At 40.7% G+C, this 16,853-nt stretch overlaps 1 protein-coding gene across 4 annotated transcripts in view; it reads left to right on the top strand.

Annotated features, from left to right (window-relative positions):
* LOC148532178 (1-phosphatidylinositol 4,5-bisphosphate phosphodiesterase eta-2-like) overlaps positions 1 to 16,853 on the top strand; it is a 190,826-nt gene that overhangs the window by 58,520 nt on the left and 115,453 nt on the right. For all 4 annotated transcript variants that reach the window (XM_088468197.1, XM_088468196.1, XM_088468194.1 and 1 more), the window contains one exon: positions 15,876 to 16,034. In XM_088468197.1, coding sequence (XP_088324323.1) covers positions 15,876 to 16,034 — 159 coding nt within the window. The remainder of the gene's footprint in view (positions 1 to 15,875; positions 16,035 to 16,853) is intronic.

The following is a 16,853-nucleotide window of genomic DNA, read 5'->3' as shown; positions in this document are numbered from 1 at the left end:
TGGCAAAGCGACTTTATCTACAAGTCCGGCATACTTTGCGGATTCGCTTTGTTTAATCTCCTACTTCAATTTCTCCAGCTGATTTTCCAAAAGGCTAATTAGCGGAACCACCTTAATCAAGCTAGCAGTGTCAGCACTCACTACACATGTGGCTACTTCAAATGGTTTGAGCACCTTGCACAAGACAGAAAGTACTCTCTACTGTGCTGGGCTAAAGTACATCCCCCTCCTCTCCCAATGTCATGGCTTGTTGTATAGCTATGGATGGCTATTTGCTGTTCCTCCATCCGCTAAAGCATATAAAGGGTGGAGTTCCACCTTGTTACCACCTCTTGCTTCAGTTGATGACAGGGCAAATTAAACTGTTCTTACAGGTGCTGCAATCTCCTGCATGCTGTTGCTGAATGCCGAAAATGTCCCGAAATTTTTCGGGCCACAGACAGCATCTCCTGCACGCCCTTGTCATTTAAAAAAAAAACCTGCACCACTTAGTTGATCCTGTGAGCAAAACAGGGGATGTGTTGAAATTCACCCAGCTGTAATGCTTCCACAATATTTGTGGCGTTATCAGAGATTACAAATCCTGAGGAGAGTCCAAGTGGGGTAAGCAATGTTTCTAGGACATCTCTTAGTTTTTCTAAGAGGTTATCAGCGGTATGCCTCTTACTGAATTCGGTGATAAACAGAGTAGCCTGCTTCTGAATGAGCTGGTGTTGTTTGTTAGATACTGCTTCTGCTGCTGAAATCGATTCACCCACCCAGTGGGCTGTCATAGTCATGTAATCTTTAGTTTGCCAACTACCGCTTGTCCTCATATATGTAGTTAAGTGGACAGTGGGTACAATGGCATTTTGTAGGCTAATAATTCGTTTTTATTTTACGTCCTAGTACAGTCGAGGAATGGCTTTTCAGGTAAAATGAAACCGAGATGGAATTTGTTACTGGGGACACAGGATCTCAATTAACTGTGCAAAGACCACTGCATTAATTGCGGATATTGGATGCAGATCTAAAACTAGCATAGCCATCATGGTGTCAGTGATCCGCTGTATGACTGAGTGAGAGCTGTCATATTTGCTTCCCCTTGTAAAGGATTGTTTAATAGTCAATTGTTTTGTTAAATTACTACTAGTAATCTTCTTGGTCCTCTGGATGAAGATCCACCCCCAGCTATAGCAGCAGGCCTAGCGCTCAAGGATTCTTCTGAGGAGCCCTGGAAAGGGGAGGAGTCACCTAGCAATAACAAATTGAATGCCGGACTACCTCTGATCATTATTAAGTATGAAGGTGTTGCCGGTGGAGATTGCAGGTGCTGGGATCTAGTAGAGAGAAGGGAACTAGCTGATGCTGGACTGCTTGTTATTTTTTTAGCAACAGTTTCTGATATCAAATACTTGTCATGAGCTTGCTGCAGATGACGTAAAAGCATGGAGATTCATAGATGCTTAATGTCCCTACCTCTGCTTTCTGTGGTTCCACAATGTCTACAGATGGCTTGACAAATGTTGTCAATATTTGGGTAAAAATAATTCCACACATAAAAGGTGGATTTGTTGGTCCTATGCCCAGGCATGACAATGGTCTTCTTCTTATCATGGCCAAGAGCTGCTTCCACTGGTGCCTGACTTACACAAACAACATCCTCATCCTCAATATCTTCATTAGTGCCAGCGTCAGCTATATAAATATCCCCCTCATCCTCTTGCAATTCCACATTGGCATCCTCAATTTCTATAGGTGCATACACACGTAACAATTTTTTTAACAATTTAACTATAACTACGTCGTTATCGTTCAATTGTTGAAAAAATCATTCCTTTTCTAAGTTGAGTTATAACGATGAACGATTATTGTTCATGTGCGTTCCCGTTTGTAGTTTGAAGTTCATTCTGATTGACCAACTGAACGATTTTCATTAAGGGAAGTTACAAAAATCGTTTGTAGTTCAAAAAATCGTTCATTACACTTTAAAAAATCTGACATAATCTGACAGAAAATTATTCATAAAATCGTTGGTAACAAAATCGTTGTGTGTGTATGCAGCTTATGTCATCAGTAATACTTATGCTGCTCAGCCCCACAAATACAGAGGGAGCAGAAACTGTGGAAGGTGGCTTCTCTGAAAGGTCAGGCTCACACATAGCACTTGTGGACACACTTAGGACCTCATTCAGACCCGGTCACAAGCGATGAGCGCTTGAAACCAGGTCGATATTTTGGTGCTGCACACGCGTAGCGGCCGCACTGCACGTGCGCAAGCCCCGGAGCAAGAGAGAAACTCTCTCGCTTCGGAGCTCACTACAAAAGGGTCGGCTGTCGTTGTTGATCGGCAGCTCGGCCTGTTTTGTGGGCAGGGGGGTGGTTTCACAAGCGGAGGCATACCTTAAGGAACGCATACCGTTTTGTGGGCGACTGCACTAACATCAGCAGTGATGTCAGTGGGGAGTTTCCTGCTCGATCAGAGCAGGAAGCTTCCTGGGGCTTGCAGTTGCCGAGACGCAACCTTAGGGTCTCGTCGCAAGCCCCGATGGTCGCGATGGTCTTGACCATCGCGACCATCACCCTGGTCAGTCGCTAAGCTGTGGGTGGTAACCTACAGCTTAGCTAGCGACCAGGAGGCCGCACTTAAAAATAGAAGCGGCTGCCCTCATTCAGAACGAGCGCTCGCTTCTTTCGAGCGCCTCTGAATGAGGGCCTTAGACTCTCCTCAGGGATTTCTGACATTTGTGTTTCTGAACGCACAGTTTGATGTACTGCCTTAGTGGTTTTCATTTTTTTTTTATACTTCTATAGTCTGAGAGAAAAGGTCTTGTCATGAGAGGCAGAAGATGCCTCACTGACAGTTGCAGAACTCAGAAATAAAGGCCAAGGCCTGAGCCTTTCCTTGCCACTGCATGTGGTGAATGGTATGTTGACAATTTTCTGTTTTTCTGCATTAACCTTTAGAGGTTTGTTTGTCTTTACCCCTGTAAAATTTAGATTTTTTTTAATTTCAGTTACCCTAATTTTTTAAAGCCTCTACGCCCTTGAGCATCAGCTTTAGATGATAGTGAAGGACTAGTCTCGTCATCATGACTGTTTCCAGCAGGTGCAGTGCTAGCATTTGCTTGCTGCTTCTGCTCTCCTCTCGGTTGGTTGTCGTGATCCATATTGATAAAAACACTCAAGTTGTAAAAAAACTACTAAGTTTGTAATATTATGTATATACTAATCACCACTCACTGCGGAATCACAGTACTTGTGTGTTATGGACACACAGAGGGCTAAGGCCCAAGGAGTCACGGTGCTTGTATACCCAGAGGGCTGAGACCCAAGGAGTCACTTTGCTTGTATACACAGTGGGCAAGGCCCAAGGAGTTACGGTGCTTGTATGCACAGTGGGGTACGGCCTGCAGAGTCACAGTACTTGTGTACAGTACACAGCGGGGTACAGCACAAATAAACAGTTCTTTAAACTTTTTTTTTTAAAAACTTTTCTTGCGTTAACTTGGCACAGTACTTGTATGCTATGAACATGCAGTGGGCTACAGCCCAAGGAGTCACAGTGCTTGTATACACAATGGGCTGCAGTCTAAAGAGTCACAGTGCTTGTATACACAGTGGGCTATGGACCAAGGAGTCACACTACTTGTATACGCAGTGGGCTACAGACCAAGGAGTCACAGTGCTTGTATACACAGTGGCGTACAGCCCAAGAAGTCACGGAGCGTGTATACACAGTGGGGTAAAGCACCAAAAATAAAAAATAAAAATAAATTTTTCTTACATTTTAAACTTTTAACTTTCTTGAAAGTTTTTTTTTTTTTACTTTTTTTTTTGTACACACAGCCACTTTTGAGTCTGGACACTTTAATCAGCAGAGTATAGCGCAGCATACATCAGAATGCAGTGTGCCTCCATACAGTCACTTTACCAACACAGCCACTTGTGAGTCTCTGGACATAGCTACTTAATCAGCAGAGTATAGCACAGCATACATCAGCATGCAGTCAGTGCCCCCTATACAATCACTTTACCAGCACAGCCGGTGAGTCTCAGCAGAGCAGTGGGAAGCCGAGACCCGATCGCGGCGCCTTGTGTAGAAAACAACTCTCGCGAGAATCCGAATTTGGGAGGATGACGTTCGGCCTCAAAGTGGGAGCCGCGGCTCGGGTGGACTCTGATCCCCCGTGTTCGGAGCGGTTCGGATTCCAAACGGAATCGTAATCCGTACCACTCATCCCTAGTCATGACGTTATCACCGTACATCTGGACAAGTTGGCAATGAATATTAGCTGCTGATGTGCCCTTTAGATGCAGAAATCTTATCACACTATGCAGGTTCGTCTTTAGAGAGGAGGGGGCCCGTGTGTATCCCCCCCTTCAAGGGCCCCCTCCTCTCACTCCGGCTGCCTGCAGCCAACTCACGCGGCTGGTCGACCACCGCAGAATCAATAGACTCTGGGCACTAGAGTGTGCCCGGAGTCTATTTCGCATGTGCAGACTGCCAGGGAAATGGAGTTACCACCATTTTCCTGGCGGTTTCCTCAAAGAGCATGCACAAAACACCGGAGAAATGGTGGTCATTTTCTGGTGTTTGAGCAGTGCTCGGGTCTCGGAGAGGTAAGTTTTACATAATATGGGTGCAGGGTGTGCACACGCTGGACACATTCTAGATATGCCCCTGACACTACGCACCTCAATGTTTGACCATGTTTCCCTCCATCTTACAACTGATGTTGGGACAGTATGACTGATATGAGGCACAGTCTAATGGCCGTGAGGGGAAGCAGTGGCCTACCTGCTCTAGCCTGGCAGGAAATTAGAATGAAATAGAGAACATTACACAGGTGAGCGGTCTTGTTACCTTACTTTATACTGAACCACCTTCATATTTAGACACAATTTAAGTATGCAATAAACCGGTTCAGCACAGATTTCTTGAATCAAACTGTATGTCTCAACTGATATCTATACAAACTATTGTTTGTCTGTGTGACTGAGAATTACCAAACATTCTAAGGAGGACAAGTGAGGAAATTGCCCAATCAAACAGATTCTATGGATAACTTCTCCACTTGTACAGTTTAAAAGGTTGGATAAATCACCATATGGAAGCAAAGGAATAATATCCTATCTATCTATTTATTTAAATTAATCAATGTACCCATAAATGCTGTGTCAGAACTGTATTGAGGAAAGCTGGATACACACAGTTTGTGAATGACAATATGTAATGCTAGAATCTACAGGAGACACTATGTATGACACTGAATGTGCTGTAGTATAATAGATTGCATGTACTGTGTGTAGTACAGGCTTTAGGAAAGCAGTGTATTTGGAGAGTCAACCAGTATTATTATGAAGTCTGGGGCTTTCCCTCTTCAACAACACTTCTGCTTGTTTTCTACATGCTTGGCTGTTCCTTTATGTATTCTGAAGTAGAAATAAACCCAAAATGAAATGTAAAACTGTATAAAACTCACCAGTGGTAATTTTAGTTTTAAAAAGTTCAGATGTCCATTAACGGATAGCAACTGATCAGCAGTTACTGTAGCTTTCAGGGGCGTATCTATAGTAAGTGCACAGGGGCCCCTGGGTCAAAGGGGCCCACACCGCACACCCTGCACCCATATGCACTTTATACTTACCAGCCCGTTGTCTCCAGAGTGCTGCTCTGCAGCAAAAATCACTGGGAAAATGGCGGCGCTGCCATTTTCCTAGAGACCCGCGCATTCCTAGTAGATTCTGGCACTAAGCCAGAATCTAATGCTTCACCCGCTAGAGTGAGGAGGGGGCCCGCACTGTGTATGCACATGGGCCCCCACCTCTCTTAAAATGCCCCTGGTAGCTTTGATAGGTGTACTGTGTCCTCCATCTTTATGATCCACAACCCATTTCTGTGCATGGCTGAAGCCCTCATCCAAGTAAATGGTTGCAGATTGGATATAGGTTTTGTTAATCATTCCTTCAGCATTATCAAGATGTAAAAGGTGTCCTAGAATAAAGTGAAGCTGAAAGGCTCTCTGCGAGGAGAGTACTCTGAGAGTTATTTCCAACCATATACACCAGTCACCTGTAACCTGTTCATCAAACAGCTAATGATTAAATGCTAGAGTGTGCTCTCTAGACTATGATTCTTCTTTTCAATACTCTCGTAATGTCTTATATATCACTGTACAAGTAGTAGCTTGTTCTCACCAGCAGCTGGAGAATAGGAAAACATTAATGAGATATTAATAAAAATTGTCTGAGGATTCTACATATATGCATTTGGCTACAATGTGATGTCTGACTTTTTGGTCTGTTTTGTCTTTTTTATTTGTTTCCTGCTCATCGTTGCATGCGTATATGAAGTGGAAGGTACTGTACACATGCCCCGATATGTCACTTAATAGCCATCCATGTCATTTTCCTCGCTAGGTGTCTTTAACCCTTGTGATGCATTGCTTGCAGGCCCGCATAGGGATGATGGGGCGATAACAACAGAAATCCATCATGTTACCAAACACTTATCTCGCTGGGAAAATGCCTGAGAGTTGCTGAGGTGAATTTGATTGAAATGACAAGAACGGCACAGCTTTACTTTGCTGTGGCATTTCTAATTTAATGGCCGGCAGCCCGGTCTTCATCTTAGAAATATGGAGAATATGAAAAATGTATTCTCAGATGTCAGTGACTGGGCTCAGCCGCACAGTTTATCCATCAGAAAATGTCATTAGTCTGAATGATAGCCAGAGATTTCTTGACAGCAGTCACCATATAATGTATACTTATTATTTGGTTATTTTTAAACCCACCTATTTAAAGTAGGGATGTGCAGACTCGGATAGGTTCCAATTTGCATGCCGAGTTCGGATTTTTCCCTCCAAAAATCGGGTCTCAGAAAGAGGCAAAACGTCATCTTTCATGGACAAACATCATCATTCCTGGACAAAAGTCCATTGAAGATGACGTTTTGCCTATTTCTGAGACCCGATTTTTGGAGGGAAAAATCCGAACTCTGCATGCAAATTCGAACCTATCCGAGCCTGCATATCCCTAATTTAAAGGGATGTCTTAGTGAACATTACTCTGCTTCAAAATAAAATTACTTTGCTCTGGACATTTATATAACTCATTTTTTTTTGTTTTAGTGTATACTTTTACACAGGCGAGCAATATTTCTGTTTACTTACATTGTGTTCACTATGTGGCTATTAAACTCTAAAAAGCATCCCTTACCACTGCTCGTAACATAAAGGGTAATAGCAGTTTTCCAAAAGTGCAGATGTTGCCCATAACATCCAATCAAATTTTAGCTCTTGTTTTCTAGAATATATCTGATAAATGATTGCCAATATCTGATTGGTGGCTATGGGCAACACCTCCACTTTGAAAACCGCACTATAGCAATTTAACATGTGTGTTATTGATATACGAGTTCTGTTCTAACCGTGTTAAAAGCTGCAGTTGCTCGATATTCTGAACTGTACTGTAGTGATTCCAAGATTTAGGACTAGGGAAGTTGATGTATAATGCAACAAGGAAGGGACTAAACAGAGTTCTCAGCATATTTAGGCTGAATTTGTTGTCTTTGTTAAATACACATTTTCTTTTTCAACCATATATTGCTTTCTTAAAGAAAAGCAATGAAAATAATTTAAGCTGTGGTTGATGATTTTATACCCATTTATAGAAAAAAGTTTCACTTAAATTAAATGGTTATTATAAATAAAAAAAACAAACACTTGCTCTTTTTATAAAGTGTAAAATGTCTGATGCGCATTGGAAAATCAAGGCCTTGATTTGTAAGGTGGTGTCTAGATTTCCACCAAAGTGCGTTTGCAGAGTTTGATAGTTGTGTGTGCTGAGGAGTTAGGTGGAGTGAGGGTGCTACTTGGAAATTATACATTGAGGACCTCATTCAGAGGCTGTCGTTAGTTGGAAGCGGTCGCACTGAATCAGGGCGGCCACTTGCATCCTGAACTACTGCCTCCTTGTCGATCGCTAAGCTGTGGGTTACCACCCACAGCTTAACGACCGACCAGGTTGATGGTCGCGATGGTGATCACCATCGCAACCAACGGGGCTTACGACCAGACCCTAAGGTTGGGTCTGGGCACTCGTAAGCCCCAGGGAGCTTTCTGCTCTGATGGAGCAGGAAGCTCCCCACTGACATCACTGATGATGTCAGTGTGGCCGCCCACAAAACGGTAGGCATTCATTAAGGAACGCCTCCGTTTTGGAAACCACCCCTCCGGCCCGCCTACCAAACGGGGTGAGCTGTCGATCAACATCGACAGCCGCCCCTTTGGTAGCGAGCTCCGAAGCGACAGAGTTTCTCTGTCGCTCCGGGGTTTGCGCACGCGCAGTGCGGCCGCTACGCGTGCGCAGGACTAAACATCGACTCGGTTTCGAGTGTATCGGTGCTTGCGACCGTCTCTGAATAAGGTCCTGAGTGAGCAGTGCAGAAACAAGATTTCACTTAAATGAGATAAAGCAGTGGATATGGTGCATTTTACATGAGTATTCTTCTGTGCATAGAAGTGCATGGTCATTTCTACTCTGTAAAAAAACTTCAATTTTGCACCTGTACTTTTTAATGGGATCTATTTTGCCCCTTTATGCTGCTCTTTGCTGCTGAAGCGCAATACTACATGTAAGGTGAAGAAAAGCCTCACACACAAAATTGCTTGTTATAAACTGTCCCTATGTTCCTCAAGCTCATGATTAATTTGCGCCATAAATTAGGTTAAACCAAGCAAAATTTTAGGGGAAAAAAACGGATTATAAATTCAAATTTTGTAAAAGGACAATTCTGAAAATTAATAATAATAAAAATAAACAATGTTCCAAAGCCATTGTTGCTTACATACAGGATTTCATGTCAGTAATTCTTGGTATTTTCCCGTTATAAGTAATGAAGATTTGGTAACAATCTGTGGGATTTCAGGTGCAGTTGTGACTTCTGTGTGCTTCTTTGTAATGTAGACATTTAGTTTTGTTGATCCCGTCTGTCTGTGCACTAGGCTCAACAACAAAGTGTTTTATTGTATGTTTCTTTTTCTCTAATTATTTTTAACTAAAAATATTTTTTTAAATACAGTACTGAACAACCTATCTAGATTATGTAATAATCTATGAGTGTACTTAAGGCCAAGAAAAATGTATGTTTCAACCTAATAAATACCATATAGCAACATTTCTTTAGCAATGACTTTTTACTGCAACTCCAAACTTTCTCATATTCCAAGGGCAACGAATGAGAACTCACTGGAGCTATAGTCTCACCCCTTATCTGGGAAATAAATAAAAATAAGACAAAAAATCAAATGTATGATCTGTGCACATATCCTGCTGTTTACACGCATTTCGCAACATCCAACGCTGAAACACTCTTTTGTTTAAAACACATTTAAAAAAAAACCTTAAGGAGTCTAGATACACAAATTAGATGAGCAGAGATCGCTGAATGCAATTAAGCTTATGAAAACTTAGTTGAGCAACAACAATATGCGACTTACAAACTTCCAAGATACATTTTATTCTGACTGCATCTATGATTACAAATACTGAATAAAAAATAGCAACAACATGTTTTTCATCTGCCTGCAACGTTGCATAAAAACAAATTAAACATAACGTATCAGTCAAGCAATTAGCATGTCTTGTGTACAAATGCTTTCTCTACCTCTAGTATAGTTATCTCATTATGTCACCTCTGGTTTATGGACTATAAACTGGACGTTAAAATCTGCCACTTCTGTGAACTCTAGTGATGCTTGTCCCAAAAATGTCTAAAAACAACCTATTTAAGATATGTTTAATGCAAGCACACTGTACTAATATATTTTTTTATTAAACATGAAATTTTGCAGCCCCAGTTACGTGAATATAATCACAATCACCAAGGCACTTCGGAAAATAAATCACTCAAATGTATCAAAGTGCACATAGTAGGGTGAGAGACCCAATCCCCTTTCATGGTGATTTGAAACAGTGACTTCATATACAGGCGATGTATTTGTATCTTTTTCTTTAACATTTACACGGAATCACATGGTTGAAGAGGTTTTTAAGGCGGTTAAAAGTAATCAGAAGTGGATCACAGAAGTTTCTCAATTCTTTTATTTTAAATAAAGAGCCAATATTTGTTTAAAAATGTTTAATTAGTGTTCTGCCTAATGTACGTCATGACAACTGTAATCCTCCTCTGCATTATTTTACTTTGTGGATTCTCCTTTAAACTCCCAATATCAGCTTTACTGCGGTAGACAAACCCCACTCGTCCTCCGCAGAAGCGGGTGTTGCGCCGCACAAAAATATATTACCTTGTCCTCAAAAGTCCAGCAGACCACTCCCTGTAGGAGCCGCAGATAAATTCAGGAAACAATTCAAAACAAAAATGGTGGGGGATAATGCACAAAAAATAAAATTTTCCACAAATGGGGGAATTCTAAACCTCAGATCAACATTTGTCAATTTAAAAAAAGTGGTCCCGTATTTAAAGCGTTAGGTTGTCTAGTTTAGAAAATTGAAGGCCTACATATAAATCGAGACAGCAAAAGTTTGAGAATAAATAGCATTTTTCAGTTTAGGTGCTGGCTCCAGCTCTTCACAATTTTGGTAAGGTGGATTATTGGCAAAGCAAGAACCACAAAGTATTTATTTTGTGGTGTTTATAGGACGGAAGAAAAATCACATTTGCTTTAGTGTCTCTATCTTGAAATTTTTGTTAAAAATACTTTTTTTTTTTGCTCCTTGGGTTAAAAAAATGTAGTATGGTAGAATGATTAAAAAAAACAAATGGCATTTTCTGAAAATCAAAGTCTTCTCAAGAAACACAAGGTATAATTTGTGCGGTGAGGTAAATGGCTGGGGAGGCACTGGCTAGTATGAGAGCCAGATTTATATATGCATATACTGTATGAACCCGAAGGTGCATGTGGGCATTATACAAAGGTGCAGCAGTATATAGTGATGGAAATTTGGTGTGTTTTGATCAGGGAAGTGCGGAAAAGGTAGACAGGGGAGGCAGTGCCTCCCCTGCCATACACTTTTTACTTTAGAGTTTTGACTATAAAAACGATTAGAATAATATAAAGATGATATTTATAATATTTTCTTGAATTTTTTCTTATATTTGTAGTCAAAACTTTGGAGTATAGCGAAGTATGACAGGAAAGGCTCTGCTAACCTGCCTCATCTAACCGCACATCACTGAATTTGTGTAGGTAGTAGGTACCGCATAAAAAATCAGTGATATTGATGTTGGAATGTGAGGATCACAAATGTGAAAAAGTGACCTCAGCATATGGATGAGAAAACCCTCAGTACCAAAGGGGTTAATGACAAGTCACAATCTTTAGAAGTAACATCCTGCTAGATTCATCTGAGTTCTTTCTACCGAAAAGAAATGGTTCGTGCGTGTGCGCATAATACAGCAGTCAGCCTCAGACCATGTCATTGACCTCTCTGTTATTGTTGAATTGAATATCTATAATAACGTGGGATATGGAAACTCGATGGCAAAAGTGTATTTTTATATACTGTTGGCCTCCGTAGAGATCTTAACAGTATAGCCACCCTGTAACAACACTTCTTTTTTTGCGATAGATAATGATATAATCAAGAACCTCATAGAGGAATTTTTTTGTTAAAATTTGTCTCAATCATTAATAGTTAAGGATATTTAAAGATCCAGTCCACAGTAAATTATATTATTGCAACTGGCCAGCAGTGACCTTGCACCCAGCACTCCAATTTTACAAAAGTGTGCTGACACCTCAGCACTGCAACTGGTGAGCAGTGACCCCACACTCAGCTCTACATATGGCCAAAAGCAATCTTACACACAGCACTGCAACTGGCCAGCATGAATTCAGGGAATTCTAAAGCCTACTGACCAACTGCAACTACCGTATTTTAAATATTTAAATTAATAATAAAAAACCCAAGGCCTCAAAATATTTTTAGGGGAGGGCACGGCATTGTTAGGTTATTATTTTTCATATACATCCCTGTACCCTCTCAGACAATCTGCAGTTTATTAAGTCATTACATTATAGCGTACTTAATTGTGATTCGGAATAATGTGCATCTATCGAATTAGTGTATCTGGAGAACATGGATATCATGAAATGAAAGTTCACCAGTCAGAATGATTAGCAGATGTGGAATGTTTCTTAATGAGGGTTAGGCTGAGGCTAATAACTAGATCGCTTCAGACGAGCTATCCAATTATACAGTAAAATAGGATGGATTTTAGGCTCTCTCTCCATTATAAGTCAATTTCCTCTTTTTTTTTGCAAAAAGATATTTCTTTCTGCCAGTGCTAAAATCACACTATTAAGCGATTCTTGTCAAATTATTATGTTCCTCAATCACATTCAGAAGGCTAATCTGAAAAAGGTCTAATACTGTTCTTTATTGCCAGTAACAGCATTTAAAATATTAATCCATGGACGTTAATACTTTAAAGTCTGGCCCGTTATTCAAGGAACGTTTCTGAGCCGACTTCTGATAATGAATTCAGTTCTAACAGATGGAAGGTTCTGCCTTTGCCCGGTGCTGAAATGCTCCAGACACAAGTTCTTTGGTATTTCTATCACAGCCAGGAGTGTGGGTGGTTGAATATGGCATATAGGCAAAGGTCGAAACGATGCAAAGTTTTCTGGTTGGCCTAATCACCAGTCTTCTGGAATCATGACAGTTATATAATATACTGTATTGCTCACTAGACCAATGGTAGGCTGCATTCAGAGTTAAGGCCACTGTATTAAAGGACTGGTAATAAAGTAAAAATGACTTCTCATACACACATGGAAACATAAGAAGTAAAAAGAACACAAATGTTGTAGGTGCCTGTCCTTACCAGTGATACTATGCTTTTATCTAGTGTAGTGTTGGGTACTTTGTCTAGCTCTTAGCCAAAACCACTACGAACTACGAATCGATTGACAAGAGTCCTCATTTCAAGAGGCTCCCTACCATGCGACAAAGTGAAACCTTACGCTAGGTGGCAGGAAGCTTAGAATGTAGCAGTTTGTAAAAAAGAAAACAAAAGGCAAAGGTGTGCCCCACAGCCTTCCCTTATTGACAGAGTAGGCAGTGCATAATGACTAGACTGTCCTCACCATGCACATACAGTATGTCTTACTCCTGCTGTCACCAAACTCCTCTTTTATTGACACGATGAGGCAGCATTTGGAGATCACATAGACTGAAGGGAGAGATGTCTTTGGGGACAAATGCTCACAGTGCCTCCGCTGTTACCATGCTTCTCATGAATGAATGACAAAGACAGTTCTCAGGGATGATCTGTGTGGTCACTCTATGCTTCCTCCTGTACTTAATAAATGGAAGAAGATCACAGATCTATTGTATGTCTGCCTGGGTATGTGGTAACAAATCTGATTGGTCTCAGATGGCATGAATGCCACTGGTTCCTATGGAATGAAAATGAAATGCAGTTTTACTTAACAGGTAAAAGTAAGTGAAAGTAAGAGGTTTGATTTTACAGCATGAAGGTGACCCATGGTTGGAGTTACCAGAGGAGCTTAGGAAAGCAGTTGTTCTAGTGGAGTGTATCAATCTCTGATCCATTTTAGAGGGATGTAGTTTAAATCCCGGCGGTCAGAATGCCTATGCTGGAATCCCAACACCAGTCAGAATCCGGCACTGGCATCCCGACTGTAAGTAGTGGGGTTAGGGTTAGGCACTAGTGGGAGGGTTAGGGTTAGGCACTAGGGTGGGCAGGGCTAAGTTTAGGCTGCGGGGGGGAGTTAGGTTTAGGCTGCGGGGAGGGAGGGTTAGATTTAGGGGTAGGGTTAGGATACTTACCGACAGGTGTCTGTATCCTAACCCTGTCAGGATGCCGTCGTTGGGATTCTGACCACTGGGATCCCGAGCATCGGTATCCCATACCCAACCCATTTTAGAAAAGGATCATTGCAACTAGTAGATTTCCCTCAGAATCCTTGTGCTGGGTCAATCAGCAAAGTGAAATGGAAACTAACTGGCGGCACTCAGAGAATACCAATTACAATATACAATGATCCTTGAACTGACATTGAAACGTCTGTTTAAGGATTGTTGTATGTTGTTAATAGTCCTTGACTGCCTCCGTGTAGCCTATCTATATTTCCCCAATTACTTCATCTCTCTCTTCCCCATATCTCTCTCATCCCTCCTCTATTTCTCTTTCTCCCTCTGACACTTTTGCTACTCTATCCCTCTCTTTCTTCCTCTCTCTTATCCCCTCTGTCTTACTCTTTGATACCATCTCACTCTCCTGCCCCTCTGTATCTGTGTGTTTCTCTTCTGCCTCTCTTTCTCCCTCTCCTCCCCCTCTGTGTACTGTACTACCTCCTCCTGACCAGACACAGCCTGAAGCACACTGTGTACGACACCACGTTATACAAGTACACATGCATGGAAGAAACACTTTTTGTGTTTTTTTTAGCTTTTGTAGTTATTTGATATCTATCATTTCAACTGTGATCCAAATCAAAAATTTGCATTGGAAACCAGACCACAATATACATAGCCTGGCTTTCTAGAAACAATTCTATATTTAAACTGATAAAATGGAAAGACTATGCTAGATGGGCAATATTGTCTCTGGCAATCCCATACTAATTAACATCCACAGCCTTTGAGTACCCAGAATTTGCAGCTCATTGTGTAGTTCCAGGCCAACACCGTATTAGTTGTTCCCATGTACCATTAATTACTGTGCATAACTTTTTACCCTTCTTGTTTTTCAAGTTGTCTGATAAGCAGTTTAAAAACAAAGCAGCAAACACTTGTGTGATAGACAGCTGCAATTAAAAATTCAATTTAATTGTGAAATGTTCTACAAATAGTTTAACTGAATTATGTAAGAACCTTATTTAAACAGCCATAATGTGTTCACAAAAAAAATTAAATTGTGGGCAAATACAAAATTGCAATTACCACGAGATGCACAGCGGATGTCGCTAGTAGCATATGTCAACTCACATACACTTACTGTACACTCGTGCTTTTAAAAATGAATAAAATAATACTAAGCTTCAAAAAAACTTAATGCATCAGCTATAACGCTGAATCTCGTGTATGAAAAATAAAATTGCTAAAACACACAGAAAAAACCCATAAATGCCTCATCAATCATCTTGCACCAGGCCTATAGCACTCCCAGATGATATGGCTTGGACAGGCGTTATATACATCTCTGAGCCAATGTGAATTATTATATAGTATATGTGAATATGATCTTGCTGGCTACAATAGTCTGCCTAATCCCTTCCCTAGCCTGCCACTCCAGGCACAAGCGGGCATAAGTGTCAGGTTTGCGCAAGTCTAAATGGTTGCATATGTCTGCGGGCTGCTTTATGGACATGTGCAGAGCAATTTTACGTACAGTAATTTACACGCAAGTCACACTTTGAATGAATGTATACAGGTCAGGCAGATTGGACAAGCAGATATAAGGATATTAGGGTCCAGGTTTTGGAGCTACTATTTTATACATTGGTTCTGCTCCAGCTGTGCTTCATATCATGCTCTCTGATGAATCTGTATTTTCTGTTGGTCGGTCATTTTGTTAGAATGTCCTCTGTATGATGGGAAACCGTTACAAATGCATGAATCATCTCAAGTTCCAATTAGTCAGATGCATTTTCCCAGCTAAATGAAAACTTGTAGATTTTTCATTTAGTTAATTCATTAACAATCATTCAGTAATGACATCATGATGCTTCATGGCTAAAGCAAATGTTTAGATGTCTCCTTTCCTTAATCATGAAAACTACAGTCCATGCCTGTGACTATAAAAGTCTTGCATGTTACTGGTTATCTGAACACAACACTTAATTCCTTCTTTTACTTTGAAAAAGCCACATTGTATTCATGTGTTTCCATGCTTGTAGGCTTCCACCAATAGGAAGCAAGTGGAAAATATAGCTAAGAAGAGACTTGACTCCCTGATGAAGGAATCCAAAATCCGGGACTGTGAGGACCCCAACAATTTTACTGTCACCACTCTGTCTCCTGCTGGGAAAATCAACCAGAAACCAGAATTAAAAAAGGTGCAGCATTTTGGTTCTCCCCTTTTATTTGTTTTGCAGGACATAGATTGGTTCATCTGTTCCATACTACTCCATGTAACCTGGCTTTGACAATAATGTACACTAGCTTTACATTTTTTGAATATTTTGGAGGTGTACTCCACCAAAATATTCCAAAAATGTAAAGCTAGTGTACATTATTGTCATGAACACTGTATCCCAGTACATTTATACAGGGCGTATAAATCCAGTGATGCCTAATAATTTAGATCAGGGGGTGCATTATTCCTTATGTTACACTTTCTTTATAAACACTGAACTTTTACAATTATAAGCAATGACATCAAACTCTACTTTTGTATTCATGTTATTTACAGGAATCTACAGTATACTTATATTCGCATCACATTACTACTACTTTTATTTAAGTAGTGCCACCAAGTGTCTGTAGTGCTGCGTAATATTTCACAATTCCCTACATAAAATACAAGGCACAACATTATGTATTGTGAAGTGGTTCCGGCGCTTCCTGTGATCTAATGAAAATCTTTTCTTTTTGGTATTTTTCTCCAAAAAATATCTGAAAACGAAAAAGAAAATATATAGTGTAAAACCGTAACAATGTTTTATAAATCGTGAAAGGTTGATATAAACTCACCCTTTAGAAGTAAGTTGTAGACGTTGGACCCAATTTTCACCGTGGTCCTGCGGTGGTCGCAGAATGCAATGTTGGCCCTTAAGGTGAAGTCTTCAATTCCTCCCATACGTAGTGTTGTAAATGGGGAAATAAATACAACAAGACTCCATGGTACAGATCAATTTACCCAATCCCAAGATTAC

Source organism: Taudactylus pleione, unplaced genomic scaffold (genome assembly GCF_031769625.1).
Source record: "Taudactylus pleione unplaced genomic scaffold, aTauple2 ptg000082l, whole genome shotgun sequence".
NCBI lineage: Eukaryota > Metazoa > Chordata > Amphibia > Anura > Myobatrachidae > Taudactylus > Taudactylus pleione.
The sequence above is the reverse complement of the archived record's forward strand: the minus strand, read 5'-3'. Positions and strand labels throughout refer to the sequence as shown.